The following is a 21,489-nucleotide window of genomic DNA, read 5'->3' on the forward strand; positions in this document are numbered from 1 at the left end:
AAGGTCAAAAGCCTTTAGAAACAACTGGTCCTTGTGGCATCAGCAAACTTCTCCACAAAAGGTCAAGGACCAAAGCCATTCCACATACACTGGGTTCTTAGAAAGACAACTTGATTTGGATTAAAAAGCAGAATAAAGGCTCTGGTCACTGAAATCCAGGAACTTAACTAATAAACAGAGCTCACTTCTCCCAGCCTGGCATCTTTACAAAGAGAAGACCTGAGGACTAACCAGCTAGAGAACCTCTACACCTCAATCCATGTGCAGATGCTTCAAACACATTTCAGTATCTGGACCCACAGACAGAAAGAGCTGGGACTGTGACTGCTTTTCACCAGTCTCAACCTCATCCACATGTGGTCCCTACTCAAGCATCTCGCCGACCCAGCCTAACAAACAGTACATGCACTGACAACCCCAGTATTTTTGTTCAATGATCCTCACTAACCTGAAAGTGGCCAATTAATTTATGATTATCTATGGGTAATTTTATGATACTCACTTTATAAAACACTGAGAACCCCGCCAGGTGAGTAGCCTAAGGTCTAATAGGATTTGCCTGCAAAAGCTCAGAAAAGACCGCAACGTCCTTGTTTTTTAATTCAATATGAGAAAACGGTCCTGATAAAATACTTAGAAACAACTTGGCACACTGAATGAACGTAGCCACCAATATAATAGCTGATGGGGACAGTGAATATTACTGTTTTGAGAGGATCTTTCGATTCTGGACTGGGCAGAAATGCCTTCTTCAGAAATTTTGGAAAAAATGAACTTGATTCAAATCAACGAAGCAATGAACACAGCCTACTACTGCAGAGCAGAGGCAGACTTTCTGCCTGGCCAAAGTGCAGCAAGAGCATCTCACATGCCAGAATTATGAACCTCCCCAGTTAAGAATAAAAAAGCAAAAACCAATCAACTTATGCTGGTGGCCTTTCCCAAGGCTGGAGCTGAACGACACCCTAGGTAGGTAGGTGGGGTCCAACGGCTCAGGTCTGCTCTGGCAAGCAAAGGAATACAATCTGAGCAACAAATAGCTGCATTTGGGGATCTCTAGTAATTCCAAATTCTCCCTCACGTTGCCATAGTGACATGGGAGCACTGAGTTTCCACTCAAAGTAGCAGTAGCTGTGTGACCAGTGATTTCTGATAACATTCTGAACAGCCCAACAATGAGGACAAAAGCAGTAGCTGCTAAATCAAATCCTTAAAAAATGATGGAGTATCCTCTGATCCCCACCAAATATATGGGAAGTTGCAGAGAACCTACAAAGCAACAGTGCTTATCCTTAGTGGCTCAATACCACATCTCATGAAATGACTGCAGCAGTGCCTGCTAACTCACTGGTTCAGCCACTTAGCCTTTCTGGGTCTCAGCTTCCCCTTAGAACAGTGGCAGTCAACCTGGTCCCTACCGCCCACTAGTGGGCGTTCCAGCTTTAATGGTGGGCGGTAGCGGAGCAACCAAAGTATAAATAAAAACACAGATTTAACTATAGTAAGTTGTTTTATAAAGATTTATTCTGCCGGCCCTGGCCGGTTGGCTCAGTGGTAGAGCGTCAGCCTGCCATGCAGAAGTCCCGGGTTCGATTCCCGGCCAGCCACATAGGAGAAGCGCCCGTCTGCTTCTCCACCCCTCCCCTTCTCCTTCCTCTCTGTCTCTCTCTTCCCCTCCCGCAGCGAGGCTCCATTGGAGCAAAGATGGCCCAGGCGCTGGGGATGGCTCCTCGGCCTCTGCCCCAGGCACTAGAGTGGCTCTGGTTGCAACAGAGTGACACCCCAGAGGGGCAGAGCATCGCCCCCTGGTGGGCGTGCTGGGTGGATCCTGGTCGGGCGCATGCGGGAGTCTGTCTGACTGTCTCTCCCCATTTCCGGCTTCAGAAAAATACAGAAAAAAAAAAAAAAGATTTATTCTGCCAAACAGCGAAAATCTGACATAAAGTACTTGGTAAGTAATTATTATTATATGCTTTAACTTGCTGTAACTTTGCTTCATAAATTTTATAAAGTAAAGTTACTTCCCTACTTTATAAATCACCATGACTGTGGAGAACCAGTGGGTGGTTAGAAAATTTTACTACTAACAGAGATACAAAAGTGGGCAGTAGGTATAAAAAGGTTGACTACTCCTGCCTTAGAGGAAGGTTAGGAAGAAACTGCCACATCATTTAAGAGAGAAGGTGCTGGGAGACAAGGCACATCTGGTTAGTACTTCTGAGTTCCCTGATGAAGAGCATACATGAAAATCTGGTTTATTACACTGCCTACTCCAAAACAAATCAAAAGTAATAAAAGTGCCTGACCAAGCAGTGGCGCAGTGGATAGAGCATCGGACTGGGATGCGGAGGTCCCAGGTTCGAGACCCCGAGGTTGCCAGCTTGAGTGTGGGCTCATCTGGGTTGAGCAAAAAGCTCACCAGCTTGGACCCAAGGTTGCTGGCTCGAGCAAGGGGTCACTTGGTCTGCTGAAGGCCCGTGGTCAAGGCACATATGAGAAAGCAATCAATGAACAACTAAGGTCTTGCAAGGAGAAACTGATGATTGATGCTTCTCATTTCTCTCTGTTCCTGTCTGTCTATCCCTCTCCCTGACTCTCTCTCTCTCTCTCTCTGTAAAAAAAAAAACAAAAAAAAACAAAAACAAAATAAAAGCAGTCCTGATAGTTTTTAAATGTGCATATTAGCTGAACATTTTCTTACAGTTCCTGCCCGATTACTGCTGAAAGCTTACCCATCTCCCACCCCCTTTCTTAAATTAACACACACTATAGCAATGGGGAACGTCTGCTCCCTCCCTACAGACAGCACAGTATGACTGGAGATAATGAACAGACACGATCTATAATAATATGCATGATTCTTAACGAGGGTTAGCCTCCTGGTATTTCACCCAGAGAAAGTTCATTCACCCCCTCATACTGACTGTTCTCCTTTAACATATGGCTGGTAGCAACACAGAGAAAAAGAATTCTATTTAGTTTTGTAAAAATCTGCCCATAAAGTTGCCCCAAGCTTATTAAAGTACACCGACTGGTGATATCAACAGTTCAACTGCTGGCTAATGTAAAACTCTTATAATAATATTATTTCCTGAGACCAATCCACAAGGAGGATTTAAAATAAGTATATACATAAACCGTTTTTACAAAGACTAATAAATTACTAGTCAAAACAAAAAACATACCAAATCAACTTGGTCCTTGACTGAGTGCCAAATGTGAATGTTCTGTGTGAGAATGTGGAGAAGGCATAGGAGAGGAGGAAAAAAGGGTAAAACCAGGCCCTGGCTGGTTGGCTCAGTGGTAGAGCGTCGGCCTGGTGTGTGGAAGTCCCGGGTTCAATTCCCAGCCAGGGCACACAGGAGAAGCGCCCATCTGCTTCTCCACCCCTCCCCCTCTCCTTCCTCTCTGTCTCTCTCTTCCCCTCCCGCAGCCAAGGCTCCATTGGAGCAAAGTTGGCCCAGGCGCTGAGGATGGCTCCATGGCCTCTGCCTCAGGTGCTAGAGTGGCTCTGGATGCAGCGGAGCATCGCCCCCTGGTGCCCCCCTCTCCTCACTTTGGAAAAACACAATAAAATAAAATAAATAAAAGGGTAAAACCATACTTGCTGTTTGACTTTCTACAAGCAATATCCTTGGGTAGCTCTGGAGCCTTGTGCTTACATGAAATTCTGGGAAACCTTGAGAACCATCTCATTGGTTTTCTTTTCTTGAGAGATACTTTATTCCACTTTTATACCATTTGAAGGGTAATCCTGACTTTTGCCTTTTTTTTTTTTTTCCTGAAGCTGGAAACGGGGAGAGACAGTCAGACAGACTCCCGCATGCGCCCGACTGGGATCCACCCGGCACGCCCACTAGGGGCGACGCTCTGCCCACCAGGGGGCGATGCTCTGCCCCTCCGGGGCGTCGCTCTGCCACGACCAGAGCCATTCTAGCGCCTGGGACAGAGGCCAAGGAGCCATCCCCAGCGCCCGGGCCATCTTTGCTCCAATGGAGCCTTGGCTGCGGGAGGGGAAGAGAGAGACAGAGAGGAAGGAGGAGGGGGGGTGGAGAAGCAGATGGGTGCTTCTCCTATGTGCCCTGGCCGGGAATCGAACCCGGATCCCCCACACGCCAGGCCGACGCTCTACCGCTGAGCCAACCGGCCAGGGCCGACTTTTGCCTTTTAAAAAAGAATCCTACCAGAACTTAAGCATAAGTACAAGAGGAATAATGAAAAGTACCAGAAGTTTAAGACATAAAATTTCTCCCTAACACTAGATATTTTCATGTTTTAGTCTTGTGCTTAGTAGTCTAATTTAATTGCTAAAATCGATTATTAATTTAATTCTTTCAAGCTATTTTAAACCAGAGAATCTGAAAACATTTTCAACATGTATCCAAAGAATATAAACTGCAAAAAGTCAAATCTCCAAAATATAATTGCTATCTATATATGTTAGCTACTTATGTAACTTTATTATTTGTCAAAAATAGAATAAAAAACAAAAATGAAATAATTTACAAAGACTATCTTCTTCTATTTGGTTGAACAGTTTATGAAGGAATAAATTGCCAAGAAAAAATAGAGTAGCAGGGTTTTATTTTGTTTCTTTGCTACTCTACAGGAATTACACTGTTTTGCTTAATTAAATGATAAAGAAGAGTTTGATATAATTTTTACTACATTTGAGAAAGAAAATTTACTTAAGAAATATTTCAAAATAAGAAAACTATAGCTGAACCAAACAATTTGTAGTTAAATTAATTCTCAGTGCAAATTCTAATTATTTAGCTGTAATTAAAACCATTATTTTGGGAATTAAATAAATATCCTTAAAAGATGATCCCTCTTTTTTGAATATTTATATTCAAAGCTGCTATGCAATGAACCACAAGGCACATGACCAGTATATATTAAATGATCACTGTCTATTACTGAAAAATGCTAATGTATCGACACCCTATAGGAATCTCTAAGATTACCAAAGGCAGAAATGGGAAATTATATGTATTTTATTCACATATGTGTGCATGTATGTATTCTCACAATGTACAGAAAATTAAAGTTTCTTCTTTAATCAGAATTATATATATGACTTCAAAGTTTGACATTAATCCTCATAATGAGCAGCAAGGAAATAATTTTCTTAAAAATAATGTTTCAAGGCCCTGGCCGGTTGGCTCAGCGGTAGAGCGTCAGCCTGGTGTGCGGGGGACCCAGGTTCGATTCCCGGCCAGGGCACATAAGGAGAAGTGCCCATCTGCTTCTCCACCCCCCCCCTCCTTCCTCTCTGTCTCTCTCGTCCCCTCCCACAGCCAAGGCTCCATTGGAGCAAAGATGGCCCGGGCGCTGGGGATGGCTCCTTGGCCGCTGCCCCAGGCGCTAGAGTGGCTCTGGTCGCGGCAGAGCGACACCCCGGAGGGGCAGAGCATCGCCCCCTGGTGGGCAGAGTGTCACCCCCTAGTGGGCGTGCCGGGTGGATCCCGGTCGGGCGCATGTGGAAGTCTGTCTGACTGTCTCTCCCTGTTTCCAGCTTCAGAATAATACAAAAATAAAAAATAAAAAAAAATAATAATAATGTTTCAAATAAGAACTCTCTGGAAGGGAACAAGCTCCTATTTAGTTCTTATAGATGGATGACGTCTCATAGCACCTCTTACAAAAGCTTATTAAATGTGATCTTTTTTACTATCCAAAACATAAACTTCACAGTTAAGACTGTGGAATATCCGGTCCTAGACTAATGTTAGATAACTAAATATAATTTATTTTCTAATTTCAAAAAGGTAAAAATGGCATCTTTAATACATATAAAAAGTAAAATACACACCTCCCAATTTAAAAGTATGAAACTAATCTGAATTGCAAAGAGACATCCTATAAACTTAACTATGGGAAAAAAGGACAGCTTAAACCTCATACCCAGAGTTGAAATCAAATGCATCTTCCTAACAATACCAGATCCAAACATAGATACGTTAGCAACATTTTTCAACATCAAGGTGGTTAACTCTTTCACGAATTGACACAAAACTTTTGGTGGTCCAGCAGTTGAAAAACACTATGTTACAGTATCAAATTTGAAATTTAGATATCCCAGCCATGAACATTTTCTCTGGTTGTATCCACATTACTTGTTATTACTGGATCCAAATAACTTGTCAGCTCAGGGACCACACACAAAGTTGGCATTATGCAGAATTAGCAAAACCACTGCTTGGTTGTTTCTCATTTGCTTTGGAAATGTTAGCCAAACCAAATTCGGTGCATTCTTCTTAAATATCTACCCCGCCTTCTCATAGCTCAGGCAGCCTGCAAGGACTTTCATGAGCTGGATCCCACCTGCCCCTCTGCCCTCATCTCCCACCCTGCCCTGATGTCCTTTACAGTAGCCAAATGACACCTGTGGTACCAAGAATGCACTATGTCCCCTTTTGTCTGACTGCTTCTGCATATGCTCCTCTCTGCCCTAGAGTACCTTCCCCTTATCTCCCCACCCTGCTTATTCCCCCCTAATAGTTCATCAAAACAGAATCTATTCTGGGCAGCCTCTCTTAGTAGGAAATCTGGAAGAACTGGGCAGACAAGGACCCAAAAACACTCCTTTTCTAGGACAATTCTTGCTTTCAAGTAAAACTGTGACTGAGCAAAAACTCAGCCAGAGATCCTGGTGCAGTGGTACACTAAGCACTGCAGGACTCTGAGGACTCCCATTTCCCTGGAATCCAGCAGAAGAACGCAAAGCACCCAGTCAGAGTACTTGTCTCACTTTAAGACTGCAAGCTCCCTGAATTCAGAAGCTCAATCTATTTCATTTATCCTCTCTTCCTAAAGTCTAACAAAGCACACAGCACATCATACTCAACATTCAAGAAAATTGTAGAGGAGATAAATGAATAAATGAGAAACACAAGCCACTTAAGACTAAAGAATGAGGCACTTTGATTTCACATTAATCGATTTTAACCCTTAGAAAGTAGGTAAAAATATAAGAGTACATAGATTTTTCATAATATAGTACAAAAGACTTCTACCTTTTGTAATTAAAAGGTAGTATACAAATTAGATTTTAACAGATGTAAAAGGTCTTTAAATTGCTGAGAGTAATTCTACACACTATTACAGTGAAACAATACAACACAAAAATAAATATATTGTTTCCATTTATTTTTAGTTTTTATATTTGAAACTATGTCAAAAGTATACTAATTCTTTAATTATACATTTCACTAATTAGGTTAGAGAAGACCAGTATCAAAATAAAAGTGGACCCTACAAATAGCTTTTGAAAATTTATGTAACTTACTGGCTACTTAATGAAAATTAGTGGAAGAAAACTGAAAAGCAATATTGTTTCTAATTAGAAAGCCAAAAATCCTGCCCATTCCCCCAATTCTGACACACAAAAGCATATAATGATACGATTCTTTCTCAACAATTTGAATGGTAAGCCCCACACATCCCTTTATCTCTATTCCCTACATTAGAAAAAAGTCATCAGATTATAATAAAATTTGTGACCAACTTGGCAATGGTGTTTCAAGGTCCTTGAGAAGTCTTACCTAATCCTATTCGGTTTGGACTTGTCTCTCGGCTACAACCCTGACTCCTGGGGATCTTGCTTCGTTTTTCTGAAGACGGTGTCACAGGTGGGCCTCTTGAGGAACCCCCAGCAAGGCCACTATAGCCACTTCCCAACAATTTCCCTGGGGAACTTGATCGACTGCCAGCTAAAAATGAAGAAAAGCAAAATTGCATAATGGACATAATCAAGGAATAAATTATAGTAATTTCAGAAGCCAGTTTATACATTAATTGGATCAAATAATAAAACAGCTTTGAAGCTGGTGTTAGTGCTGATTTTTTCTAAAATGTAGGAGCATAAAAGAACATGAAATTATCATAAAAGAATATGTATACATAGATGAATTACTGGTGAGGTGCCACAAAAATGACTGCAAAATTTCTGATTCAAAAGGGCAGCTGAGTACAAACAGCCTCTTTATTCCACTGCAAATTTCTAGAAATAACCACAAAGGTGTTTATTGTTTTGTTCTTTTTTTTCTGTGAGAGTTGCTGCATCAAAAAAATTTAAGTATAACTACTGGAAGAGTAGAAATATAACAGAAACTTCTTAAACATTAATGGCAGAAAACAGATCCAAGGAAACACTATTAATCTAACAAAGAAAGGGGAGAGCCTGACCAGGCGGTGGCGCAGTGGATAGTGTCGGACTGGGATGCGGAGGACCCAGGTTTGAGACCCCGAGGTCGCCAGCTTGAGAGCGGCTCATCTGGTTTGAGCAAAGCTCACCAGCTTGGACCCAAGGTCACTGGCTCCAGCAAGGGGTTACTTGGTCTGCTGAAGGCCCACAGCCAAGGCACATATGAGAAAGCAATCAATGAACAACTAAGGTATCGCAATGCGCAATGAAAAACTGATGATTGATGCTTCTCATCTCCCCATTCCTGTCTGTCTGTCTCTGTCTATCCCTCTCTCTGTCTCAGTAAAAAAAAAAAAAAAAAGGGAGAATTAGGAGGAAATAACTAAAAACGTGGTCAATCAAAATCACAAAATAAGATGATAGAAGTAAGCTCAAACATATCTGTAATCATAATAAATGTGACTAGCTTAAAATCACCTATTAAAAGACAAAAATTTTTGGATTGGCTTAAAAAAATGAAATAAAATTCAACTGTATGTTTTTTATAGGAGACAAACACATACCTAAAATAACAAAATAGAATAAAACACAGCATTAAAAGAGAACAAAGGATATTTCATATTGATAAAAGAATTGCCCATGAAACTATAATAACCACGAACCTTTATGCTCCAAATAACATAGCTTTGAAATATAAAGCATAAAAATAAAAGGAAAAAATTGAAAAGGTCATAATTATTAATATACATCTCAGAAAGACTAATAATTGTTGGAAGACTAGTATACTTCTCAGAAATCAACAGAGCAAGCAGTCCAATTACATAGATATGTATAAACACCTCCCACATATGCACATGTAACCAAACAAACAGAATACACATTCTTTTCACCTTTTGCCACATATTACAAAAACCAACTGTATACCAAGCCTCAAAGGAAATCTCAAAAATCTACAAAAGTAGCAATTATAAAGACCACATTCCCTGAGATGTAATAAATTAGAAATTAAAAGCAAATGATATGGTTAGTAATTTTTATGGTAGCTAAGTGGCTAGATTCCTAAATAACCATTTCTTACAGGACAAAATTAGAGAAAACAGCAAAATTGTACAGATCATCATGACACACCCAAATGGTAGTCATTTATTTAGATCATCTGCTTTAAGTAAAGAAGGCAATAAATTCTAAAACATACAGTGCACATTATTTACCAGAATGAGACAAAGCTAGAAACCTTTAAAGACATGTAACTGCCTGACCAGGCGGTGGCTCAGTGGATAGAGCGTAGGACTGGGATGCGGAAGACCCAGGTTCGAGGCCGCCAGCTTGAGTGCGAGCTCATCTGGTTTGAGCAAAAGCTCACCAGCTTGAGCCCAAGGTCGCTGACTCGAGCAAGGGGTTACTCGGTCTGCTGAAGGCTCACGGTCAAGGCACACATGAGAAAGCAATCAATGAAAAACTAAGGTGTTGCAACACGCAACAAAAAACTGATGATTGATGCTTCCCATTTCTCCGTTCCTGTCTGTCTGTCCCTGTCTATCCCTCTCTCTGACTCTCTGTCTCTGTAAAATAAAATAAATAAAGACATGTAACTAAAAATTACACACACAGCCATTATTCAAATGATTCACTATGGTAACTACTCATAAAAATTAGTACTTTACAATGATTTAACTATAATTTAAAGTGAAATTCACTGTAAATAAACATCACAGGTACACAATACTATGAAAAGCCCACTTTGTGATGTATTAATTTTGCTGATAAAATCTGAGTACACAGCCTAACCTGTGGTGGCGCAGTGGATAAAGCGTCGACCTGGAAATGCTGAGGTCGCCGGTTCAAAACCCTGGGCTTGCCTGGTCAAGGCACATATGGGAGTTGATGCTTCCAGCTCCTCCCCCCTTCTCTCTCTCTCTCTGTCTCTCTCTCCTCTCTCTCCCTCTCTGTCTCTCTCTCCTCTCTAAAAAATGAATAAATAAAAAAATATAAAAAAATTTAAAAAAAAAAAAAAAAAATCTGAGTACACAAACTATTAAGCTATGTAAAAGGAGAAAAGAATCCATTTCAAACTCTAGAATATGAACATAAACAATGTAGAAAGATTAACTTAGCTCATAACAAAGAAATTAATATTGTGCAAAATACATGGGGTGAGAGAAAGTGGGCAAAAAAACAAAAATAAAAAGCAAGAGGAGAAATAGCTTACCACCAGCAGGATTAGCAGATCTGGATCCTTGGTTATGATAGCAGACCAAAGAACAGGCAAAAAGTGGATTAAAAGACAATAACACAATACAGAAGGTCAGCATGCAAACACACGTCTTTGTTCACAAACATGTTAGCAAAATAATTGTATTTTCTAGGTCTTGTTTCCCCTGATCTACTTTGTATTCATGCGTATTGTATATACATCACACTATTTAGCATTTACTTCTGATCTGTATACGAAACACAAACCTACAATGTCCCAGGCACAGTGCTTGGCATAGGGAATGCAGAGCAGAGTAAGACAAGTGTCTTACCCACCCTCCACCCCCACCCCCTGAGTACATCTGCTCTCTAGTTCCTGGTAGCCTGAGAGAAGTGATTGTATATTACTCACCAGTGTATCACTCCCACCTTAAACAGGGCTCACCACATTGAAAGCATTCAATAAACATCAATGAATTGAAAGGTGCTGCTGTGAACTAGTTTCACCTGAGTGCCTTATGCCAAATCCTCAAATACTTAAATATTAATCCTCAAATACTTAAAGTCTCAAATATTTAAAATATTCCAACTGTTAAGGGCTCTAAATCTAATATTAATAAACTCTACTAACTATTAAACAAGGACTCTGAATGCTAGTATATCTACATTTATAAAATACATAAATACCCTATTTTCTTCCTACTAAAATTAATTTTTTTTTAAATATGTATTTTCTATGAATAACTTGAAGATTCAGACTTGGGCCCTGGCCAGTGGTGCAGTGGACAGAGCATCACCCCAGAGTATAGAAGTCCTGGGTTCTATTTCTGGTCAGGGCACACAGGAGAAGCAACCATTTGCTTCTCCCTCCTTCCCCTTTCCCTTCCTCTTCCTCTCCCACAGCCAATGGCTCAAAAGGTTTAAGCATGGCCCTGGAGCTGAGGATGGCTCAGTTGGAGTACATCAGCCTCAGGAACTAAAAATAGCTCAGTGCTTGAGCATCTGCTCAAGATGGGGTTGCCCGGGTGGATCCCAGTTGCGGCACATGTGGGAGTCTGCCTCACTATCTCCCCTCCTATCACCTTAAAAAACAAAAGGGTCCAGACTTGATCATTTGTTGATGTGGTCTTTTTTAGTGAGTAAAGTAACACTGAAGAGTTTTTAGAGTGGAGCCCTAAGGCAGGGAGGGTGCAGTGGTTTTCTAAGACTGAAGAATTAAAGCTCTATCATCACCCTCATCCTCACTCCAGACAGAAGTTTAATCTTCACCATATCCTAAGCAGAGGACCTCGCCAGAGGTCGGGACCCCTGCGGAGGCCAAGGCCAATACACAGCAGACATAAACAGAGAAATGTACAATACTGTTCAACCCTCACTCTCTGAGAAAGGAAATACCACTAAACAGCTAAAGGGTCAGACATTTTCTTATTCAACTCAATGTCAACAAATTGATGTTGAAAGAAAAGGGACCATGGGAATATTATATCTATTTGTGACATCAGGCATCACTAGAGTTCAGCAGAATAACCAGTGTCAAGATATTGTTCCCAAGATTCTTGAAGCTTCTGGGCTACACCAGTACAACCTGTGCTGTGTAGTGTAGTGAAAAGTAGAATAGGCTTCCGTGTCAGACAAGCCCAGGTTCTATAGTCTCACCAAAGGCAGCAATACAACTGAACCTGCACTTTCTTTCCAGAAAGGATATAGCTTTTTGTTGTTGTTTTTTGTTTTTTTTCTGAAGTTGGAAACGGGGAGGCAGTCAGACAGACTCCCGCATGCGCCCAACTGGAATCCACCTGGCACGCCCACCAGGGGGCGATGCTCTGCCCATCTGGGGCGTTGCTCTGTTACAACCAGGGCCATTCTAGCGCCTGAGGCAGAGGCCATAGAGCCATCCTCAGCACCCGGACCAACTTTGCTCCAATGGAGCCTTTGCTGTGGGAGGGGAAGAGAGACAGAGAGGAAGGAGAGGGGGGGTGTGTGGAGAAGCAGATGGGCGCCTCTCCTGTGTGCCCTGGCCGGGAATCGAACCCAGGACTCCTGCACGCCAGGCTGACGCTCTAAGGGATATAGCTTTTTTTAACATAAGGATGACAGTTATCAAGGGATATGAAAAAGTGTCTAAATTCAGAAGGAGCTGAGAAAGGCATAAATACTAAGAGGGTACCTAAGGTCTGGCCACAGACTAAGTGCTGTGCCCTACACAAGAGGCAGACATACACCACCTGAAGATGTCTGCAGAGTACTGTGTGGAGAGAGTACGTGCAGCCCCTGCAGAAGGGGAGCCCCCTCTACACATGCACCCTACCCAGGACAGTCTGACGGCCAGCTCTACTCTACATGCACTCAGAGGGGCAGGGGACTCAAAGTCACATGAAGCTGGAAGGAGACACCAGGGCCGGCTCCTAAGAATGCATTCATTCCATCTAGGGCTGCTTTCATGTTTCAGGCTAATGAACCAAGCGACTAGACAAACACAGAGAAGCAATAACGAAGGCAGGAGCAGGGCAGGTGCGCAAAGCAAGAGCCCACACCGGCCAAAGGAGAGTGGCAGACTGTGATGTTAGAACAGAGGGTTAGAGGGGAAAGCGTCTAGTGGATTTATCATGACCCTGAAAAGAGGACTCAGCATTAAGAGTGCACTCTCCAGGTCCTGCTCTTAGATTACATCAGAAGAATTGCTTATTAATAGAAAAATGGGTCACAGTCCAAGTATATATTTCAATTGGAGAGGCTTAAGATGAGGGAGAAAAAGTACATTTTAACATTTAAAGAATGATAAAAAATCTAAATCACTTGGACAGTAGACAAAAGTACACTTGAATATTCCCATTCTGTAAGCTTACCCATGAAACATCAAGATTACTCACAGTATCTCAAACCACAGAAATGTCTTTTCCCCTGAAGTCAATGAGAATGCCCTGTTGAATAAAACCAAGATAAAAACAGAGAGCATAAAATATACTTCTTACGCTGGGACTGTGAAACCACTTTAGCACGACTGCGGCCTCGCGTGTCAGAAGGTATGGAGGCGACATTGGTGGCACTCCCGGAATTCTGTCGTCTCGTGCGAATCCGACCTGAAGAATACAGCAGAAACAGTGTTTCCACAGGTTTTCAGTATGTGTGACCGACACGAACAACCCATCCCATGAGCAAGGGGCGCTGACGGGGCCACCTACAGGGGGAGCAGGTCTCCCACACACGCAGGCCTGAAGTGTTTCCCTATGCCCACGCATGTGCATATGACCTGTACATACCAACTCTTAAGCTACGTTAGGAACTCCTGAGAGTAGGGTTTGAACCTATCTGCTGATTTTGTTTCAATCACTTTAGCATATTATATTTTCTGATGAGGAGGTGATAACTATCTGAGTATTTTTGTCTCACAATTTTTTTCAGATTAAACTCTTTTTATTGGCTACATATCTGTCACATTTCCAGAAACAAAAAATACTGGCTGTTGTCTTAAAATACCACAGAAAAAGTAAGTAAATGCAAAATACTCAGCAGTCAACAAAAGCTACCGCACCCTGGAGAATAGGGTGTCTTGATATGAGTCATTCAATTCCCACTTTAAAGCATGTATGCCCATAAATCTCTAGGCTGCAAAAGGTGAAGATAAAAAAAATTAGCACCTGAAACTAATATAAAATAATACTGTATGTAAACTGTAACTGAAAAACAAAATAAAAAAAAAAAAGATATCAGGAGTATATATAGAAACAGTAACCATGACATTTATGAGAATAATTTGCCATTCTCAGTAAAGCAATCCTTTCACTCCAATTACAATACTAAACCATGACACCATATACATAAAAATAAAGTCAGACATGCAAAATAACTGATGACCAGACTAGTATGATTAGGGATTAAACTCTTAAATGCTGAGGTTTTGTGGTTTCAAAGGGGTACAAATGCCTTTCCGGCCGTAATTCAGTCAGAATAGCATCTGATGGAGAAACACACCACCATCAGATCCCCAAATGGCCTCTTAAAAACCACTTCTCTCTCATCATCTGAGAAAGTTTGCAGAAAAGCAAAACAGAAAAATATCGAAGGGTTTGAAAAAGGTTCAAGAAAGGGAGGTAAGAAGCGCTAAAAGAAAGCACTGCATTAAAAAATAAATACATAAAACTAGAATGAATGACTTTTATAGCAGTTTAAGAAAAGACAAATTTTAGAACCTACACTAAAATGAAGAGCTGTACCACATATTATACTGAAAGTGTGTATGTGTCAACTCAGAATCCTCTTAACATATACATAATTATTCTCATTTACAGACGAGAAAACAGAGAAATGAGGATTAACATGTCTGAGACCTCATTACTGGTTTGGATACAGGCACTATGAGCAAGGACTTTCTACTTTCTTATGGAGATCAGAGCTAAAACAAGACAGTCACCAAGACAACGTGGACATGAAAAACTGTATTTAACTTGTTTTAAATTTACTACAAAGTATTTAAGTCACAAAAAGATATTTTAAATGAACATCCACACTCTTTTCAGCTTAAGAAATAACAATCTTCTTTGCTAATGTCTCTGTCTCCCTATCTTTCTCTACACTTGGTAATATGACCCTAAACCCAGTGTCCACCATTCTGAAACTCTTTATAGTTTCAATAGTATATATATTTGTATAACCAAGAAACAGATGGTATTGATTTTGTACAGCATTTTAAATATTTTTAATTATATCATAGGGAATATATTTTCCCAAAACTCACTGTTTACTCAACCTTTTTTTGTGTGAGGTGACGCATGGAATTGATTTTTCTGTAGGAGGTAAAGGAGAGAACCATTTTATTTTTTCCATATAACTAATCAATGTCCAAATAGATTTACTTAACCCCATTCTTACTGATCTACAAAGCCATCTTCAACAACTACCAAGTACTTATACTACTTATGGATAGGTCTGTTTCTCAGCTGTTTAGTCTGTCCCAACAGTCCATACGTCCACACCTGAGCAATGTCACAATGTTGTGAAGAGCTTTTTCAAATCATCTTCCTAATTGGTAGGGCAAATGAACCCACTTTTTCCTAAGGCCCTTTGTTCTCCTCCATATGCATATGAAGATATAATAGTAAGAAGACCTATTAAAATCTTAACTGGCATGATGTGGTATTTTAGGTTAATTTGGAGAAAAAGGGTAGCTTTATGACAATGACCTTTCTACTTATGTTTTCTTCTTCAATGTCTTTAATAAAGTTTTACATTTTTCCCAAAAGTCTTACTCAATTTTTATAGACTTATTCAAAGGTGCCTTATTTTTACTACGTATAATACATTTATTAAATTACATTTCTAACTTATTGAAAGTTAAGAATGCAATTAATCTTTATATTTGATCCTAAATGGGACCCCTGTTAAATTTTTTTAAATTCTACTAATATGTATGTAAATTATTTGAGGTCACCTAAATAGACTGCCATCTACAAATATGAACGTTTTCTCCCTTCAGACTCCATCCTTTCTGTTCCTGCACTAACCTTGCTGTCCTGGACACACAGCACAATACCTAAGAGAGGCATGGGGGTGGGCTCTGCTGCCTTGGGCCATATCTAAAAATATAATTCTGGAATTTCACAAATAGTTTGATATTTCAACAGGTTAAAAAATTTTTCTATTCTTAACTGCTAAGAATTTGTCAAAAATGTTAATTTTTGGCCCTGGCCAGTTGGCTCAGTGGTAGAGCGTCGACCTGGCGTGCAGGAGTCCTGGGTTCTATTCCCGGCCAGGGCACACAGGAGAAGCGCCCATTTGCTTCTCCATTCCTCCCCCTCTCCTTCCTCTCTGTCTCTCTCTTCCTCTCCCGCAGCCAAGGCTCCATTGGAGCAAAGATGGCCTGGGCGCTGAGGATGGCTCCATGGCCTCTGCCTCAGGCGCTAGAATGGCTCTGGATGCAACAGAGTGATGCCCCAGAGGGGCAGAGCGTTACCCCCTGGTGGGCATGCCGGGTGGATCCTGGTCAGGAGCATGCGGGAGTCTGACTGCCTCCCCGTTTCCAACTTCAGGGAAAAAAAAAAGTTAATTTTTTAATGCTTTGTTTGCTGCTTCTGAGAGTAAGCGGACCCTTCTCCTAAACGCACTAAGCTGCATCAACACGTTTTTAAACTATAAAACCGAAGCAAAACATCTGCCATCAAGGAGTATACCTCATATACATATAGAATTGTCTGTACTGCTCCTTACCTGATTCTAGCACCAAGAACCAGCAGCTGGACAACCCAGTCAGGGAAATATTCCCTTGGTCTATTTTCCAAATTATATAAGACTAGGCTTAGGCTTACCCCATGCTTCACACAACTTGTATGTATAGCCATCTGAGCCTAAGCATGGTGGGGATTTTGTGGTATCTTTTCTATTTTAAACTAATAAATTACTTTTTGGCAGGGGGGATGGAGTTTTAAGTACTGATTCAAATTATTTAATGAGTAGTTTCATAACTACTTATGTTTTTAGTTTCTTCTTGAAGAAAGTTTTGCTTTTTCTAAAAATTTATACAATTTGTTTTAAAACTTAACATAAAGTTGTCAGTTTTTTCCTATTACCTTTAAAGCTACTGATCCACACCTATGTGTGCTCTATCAGTTATTAGTGTATTTGTACTTCTCTACTTCAACGAACCTTTCCAAAATTTTGACTATTTTATGAATATTTTCAGACTTTCATAAATTTTACATTAATCTTCTCCTGTGAATGTTTCATTGTATTTCATTAATTTTTATCTTTAGTATCTCATTCTTACTTGTTTTTGGTGTTATTCTGTTCATTTCCAATCACATTGAAAACATTCTTAGTCTAGTTTCTCTTCTAATATGCACTGAAGACTCTGCCTTTCCCTCCAGGGCTGCTATGTAGTCCCGTACAATGTGCTGCTGTTTATAAAACACATTACTGGATCTCATTTGCTACTGTTTGCTCTGGAAAAATAAGTTGGATTCATACCTCACACTTTACACACAGAAAAACATCAAACAAGCTTTTAAGATTAAAATGTGAAATATAAAACCATAAAAGTTCAAAAGAAAACATCAGAGAATTCCTTTGTAACTTCTAGTGTATAAACCAAAGCCATGAAAAGAAATGATTGATAAATTCAAACAATTTTTTAAAAAAAATCTCAGCATGGCCAAAAAACGAGAGAAGCATATTCAAGAAAATAACAACTTGGAAAAAATTACTTGCTATTCATATCACAAAGAGCTAAGTTCCTTTATATATAAAAGGCTCCTCTGAAATAATAATAAGTCAAACAACCAGTGGCGTGCTGGTAAATGTTAAACCATCAGCTGGGGAGGTGGGAGGAATTCAGAGGCTATTGATTTGTGGTGTTCTGCAATTCCCTGATAGAAGTATTCACCCCATGGACAATTTCAGGCTACTGATGTGACATCAACCAGCTTCCAAAATTCCTGAAAATTTACAACTGGCTTTCATAAAATGATTCAAGCCAGCCCCAGCACACCACTGCCACAACCCAATAAAGAATGGGCAAAAGCTAGCAACAGACAGTTAAGAGAGAAAATAGAAATGGCTCTTATATGTATGAAAAAGTATTCGGCCTCACTCATAAATTACAATGACATTAAAAATGTCATTACCTCGGCTCTGGCCAGGTGGCACAGTAGATATAGTATCGTCCTGGTACACCAAGGTTGCTGGTTCTATCCCCAATCAGGGCACATCTGAGAAGCAACCAAAGAGTGCATAACTAAATAAAACAACTAAGTGGAACAACAAGTTGATGCTTCTCTCTTTCTCTCTCTCAAATCGATGGGAAAAAAAATTTTAATGCCATTATCTCCTATCAGACTGGTAAAAATCTAAGAATGTACCACATCTGGCACTTCATTCATTGCTGGTGGGAGTGAAGATTAGTTACTGTGCCTTCAGAAGGCTATTCAGTAATTATCACAATTACAAATACATGTTCTGTTTGTTTTTTAGCGAGAGAGACAGGCAGGGACAAACAGATAGGAAGGGAGAGAGATCAGAAGCATCAACTCATAGTTATGGCACCTTAGTTGTTCATTGATTTGCTTTCTCATTTGTGCCTTGAAGGGCGGGGGGAGTAAGCTCTAGCCAAGCCAGTGACCCCTTGCTCAAGCCAGCGACCTTGGGCTCAAGCCATCAACCATGGGTTCATGTCTATGATCCCACACTAGCCATGCTCAAGCCGAATGAGCCACGCTCAAGCCAAAGACCTCTGGGTTTCAAACCTGGGTCCTCAGCGTCCCAGGCCAAAGCTCTATCCACTGCGCCAGCACCAAATCAAGCACAAATGCATGTATTTTTTAATCTAATAATTCCACTTTGGATAATTTATCCTACCAATATACTTGCATCCCTTCAAAATAACACTAGGGAACAAAAAGTTTTTTGCATCCACAAAAACACTTGTTCTTACCTAATTCGAGTGTGCTGATCTCAACTTTGATGTTAGTTTTTCTCTGTAAGCTACAGGTTTTTTTGCAATTCAAGATTTTAAGTTTTCATCTTATTGTAAAATTTTCAACATTTAGTTTAACATAATGAAGTAGAATGTCTTCTTGGGCATCATCTTTGTGAAAATATAACAATTTAAATAATGTAGTAAATACACTAATACACTAAAAGATATGACTGCATCAGAATTTGTCTACAATTTTGAAACAGAACATATTAAAACACTTATTTTAATCATAAAATTTGTGCAAAACATTTAAATTCTATTCAGGCAAAAATTTGCATTTTAGCTCTTATCTCATTTGATGCTCCAGCAGTATGCTCATCACTAACAGCTCCAAGATTTTCTGGGAAACTTATCAAGGTGACTGTTCAGGAAGTGAATCTTAACGCTCATGTTACATCCAATGTCGCGGAAAGCCAACAGCATTCTTTGAACCAGAAGTTCATAGTTTTCTGCTTTTTTTGTTGTTGCCAAGAAAGTTCTTTATAACTGCCACAAAAGACTGCCATGCTGCTTTCTCCTCCTTATTTATCTTCTTGGCAAATTCTTCATCACGTATGAGGGTTCGAATTTGAGGTCCATCGAATACACCTGCTTTTATCTTCTCGAAAGACAAGGCAGGAAAAGCAGAAAGAGTATGTTGAAAGCATTCACTTTCTCTATTCAAAGCCTGAACAAACTGCTTCATTAAGCCAAGTCTGATGTGAAGTGAGGGAAAAATGATCCTGTCTTGATTAACTACAGGTTCATTCACAATATTTTGCATCCCTACTTTCAGAGCTTCACATTTCAGGAGAAATTCCTTCTGTGTCCAGTGTTTCTCCCAAGCTCGGCTGTCCCACAAACACAGAAAGCAAGGATACTTCATGAAACCTCTCTGTCCTAGCAGGAAATTTACCATTTTAAGATCCACACAAATGATCCAGTTATGCTCCTCATACTTCAGAAAGTCAAGGACAATTTTTATGTCATTATTATCTTCTCGCAGATGAGTTGAATAACCAATTGGAAACACTACATAAACATTACCATTGTGTAGGAGAACACATTTCAGACTCCATTTAGAGCTGTCAAGAAATAGCCGCCATTCTGTTGACTAGAAGACTACTGATATCATGACAGTAAACAAAGTGTTTGTCTTCAGAAAAAAAGTCCACAAAAATTTGTTCACACTTCCTGAAATGGGATACTTTAGCTGACCGGTGAAGTACATCTTCTTGAAGCCTGGAGGCTAATAACTCAGCTGCTTTCTTTGATAGACCCAAATCTCTTACTAAGTCATTCAATTTGGGTCGGCTAAACTGCTGAGGGGTTAATGACTGCTTGGCATCAGAAGAAGGCCCTTCAGATTCTACAACCATTTCCTCATGCATCTTATCAAAATACATTTGATCACCATGTTCACTTTCTTCATCTTTTGAAGAAATAAATCCACTGAAAAATGGAACCGGGAGTGTCTCAGAGTGTGGGATAGGTCGTATTGCTGAAGGAATATTAGGATATGCAATCATTTGCCGTTTTTTATTGCCAATGCCCTTTGTATGGATCAGACAAAAATAATAATGTGGTCCTTAGGTTCACGTCAAACCATGGGAATACAAAAGGCATTCCTTTGTGTTTTCCTTTTGTCCAGTCACGAAGCATTTCCTCACAATTATGACACACATTATGAGGACCCTAATTCTTGTCTTAATCGCCAAGGGGAACTTGAAAATAGGCAATATATGCACGTGTCACAAATGATGAAATATTGCGCCTTTGAGGATGAAGTGTGTAACAGCCACATATATAACAGAAGGTGTCAGGACTATTCTTACATTTGCGCCTACTCGAAGAAGTCATGATTCAATCTTAAAATAAGAGGGTGTTTTTATTAGATAATTTTTTACATTTAAAAACAACTAGTTATGTAAAAGTGATGTTTGTAAAACATTAATTGCCTTGTGGTTATGTTCAATCCAAGAGTCGTTGCCCTTTAAGTCCAATTTAAAAACCAATGCATGCCATTAACTGTAACAAAAAGAAATTAAAATTGCATAAAAACTAGAGCATGCACCAAAAATGGATTTCAGATTTGGAATCAGCAATGCAGAAATATATAGAAACAGTTCTAAAACCTTATGCAACAGAAAATGAAAAAAAATTTGTTCCCCAGTAAAATATATATAAAAAATTCTTTGTGGCAGCATTTTTATAATAGCAAAACTCTGTCAACAACCCAAATGTCTACCAACACTGAGTGGTTAATTAATCCACATAGTGGAACACATTGTAGTATGTAAAAGTGGTAATAAAGAATAAGGAGTTTCTTTAATCTAATATAAAAAAGCTTAAGGTATATTCAGTGAAAATAATCAAGATGCAGAAAATAATCAAGATATTGGGTGTAAATATGCTACTTCTTGTTTTTTAAAAAGAGAAAGTACAATTTTTATATAGCTTCTATATGCAAAGAAACTGTACCTGTTGAGGGAAAGAAGTGTTAACTAGGCAGATGAAAGACAATGCCAAGAGGAAACTTTTAACTGTGGATCTCTTTGTATTCTAAGTTTTGATCTGTATAAATGTATTACCTATTCAGAAATTTCTATTTTTATATATTACTCACTTATAAAAGTGAATTTGCAACTCCTTCTTAATATATTGAAGCTATTTTTATTAGATCCTTAAATTTTTAGATCTT

The 21,489-nt window shown here is 39.7% G+C and overlaps 1 protein-coding gene across 26 annotated transcripts in view; it reads right to left on the reverse strand.

Moving 5' to 3' along the window:
- The window catches only part of CLASP1 (cytoplasmic linker associated protein 1), a 288,466-nt gene that overhangs the window by 87,393 nt on the left and 179,584 nt on the right, over nt 1-21,489 (reverse strand). For 17 of the 26 annotated variants that reach the window (XM_066280483.1, XM_066280480.1, XM_066280484.1 and 14 more), the window contains 3 exons: nt 13,315-13,422; nt 10,359-10,385; nt 7,548-7,715 (listed from right to left, as the gene is read on the reverse strand). In XM_066280483.1, coding sequence (XP_066136580.1) covers nt 7,548-7,715; nt 10,359-10,385; nt 13,315-13,422 — 303 coding nt within the window. The remainder of the gene's footprint in view (nt 1-7,547; nt 7,716-10,358; nt 10,386-13,314; nt 13,423-21,489) is intronic. The other 9 variants (XM_066280481.1, XM_066280479.1, XM_066280498.1 and 6 more) reach the window with 1 other exon arrangement.

This window comes from Saccopteryx bilineata, chromosome 5, assembly GCF_036850765.1.
Source record: "Saccopteryx bilineata isolate mSacBil1 chromosome 5, mSacBil1_pri_phased_curated, whole genome shotgun sequence".
Taxonomy (NCBI): domain Eukaryota; kingdom Metazoa; phylum Chordata; class Mammalia; order Chiroptera; family Emballonuridae; genus Saccopteryx; species Saccopteryx bilineata.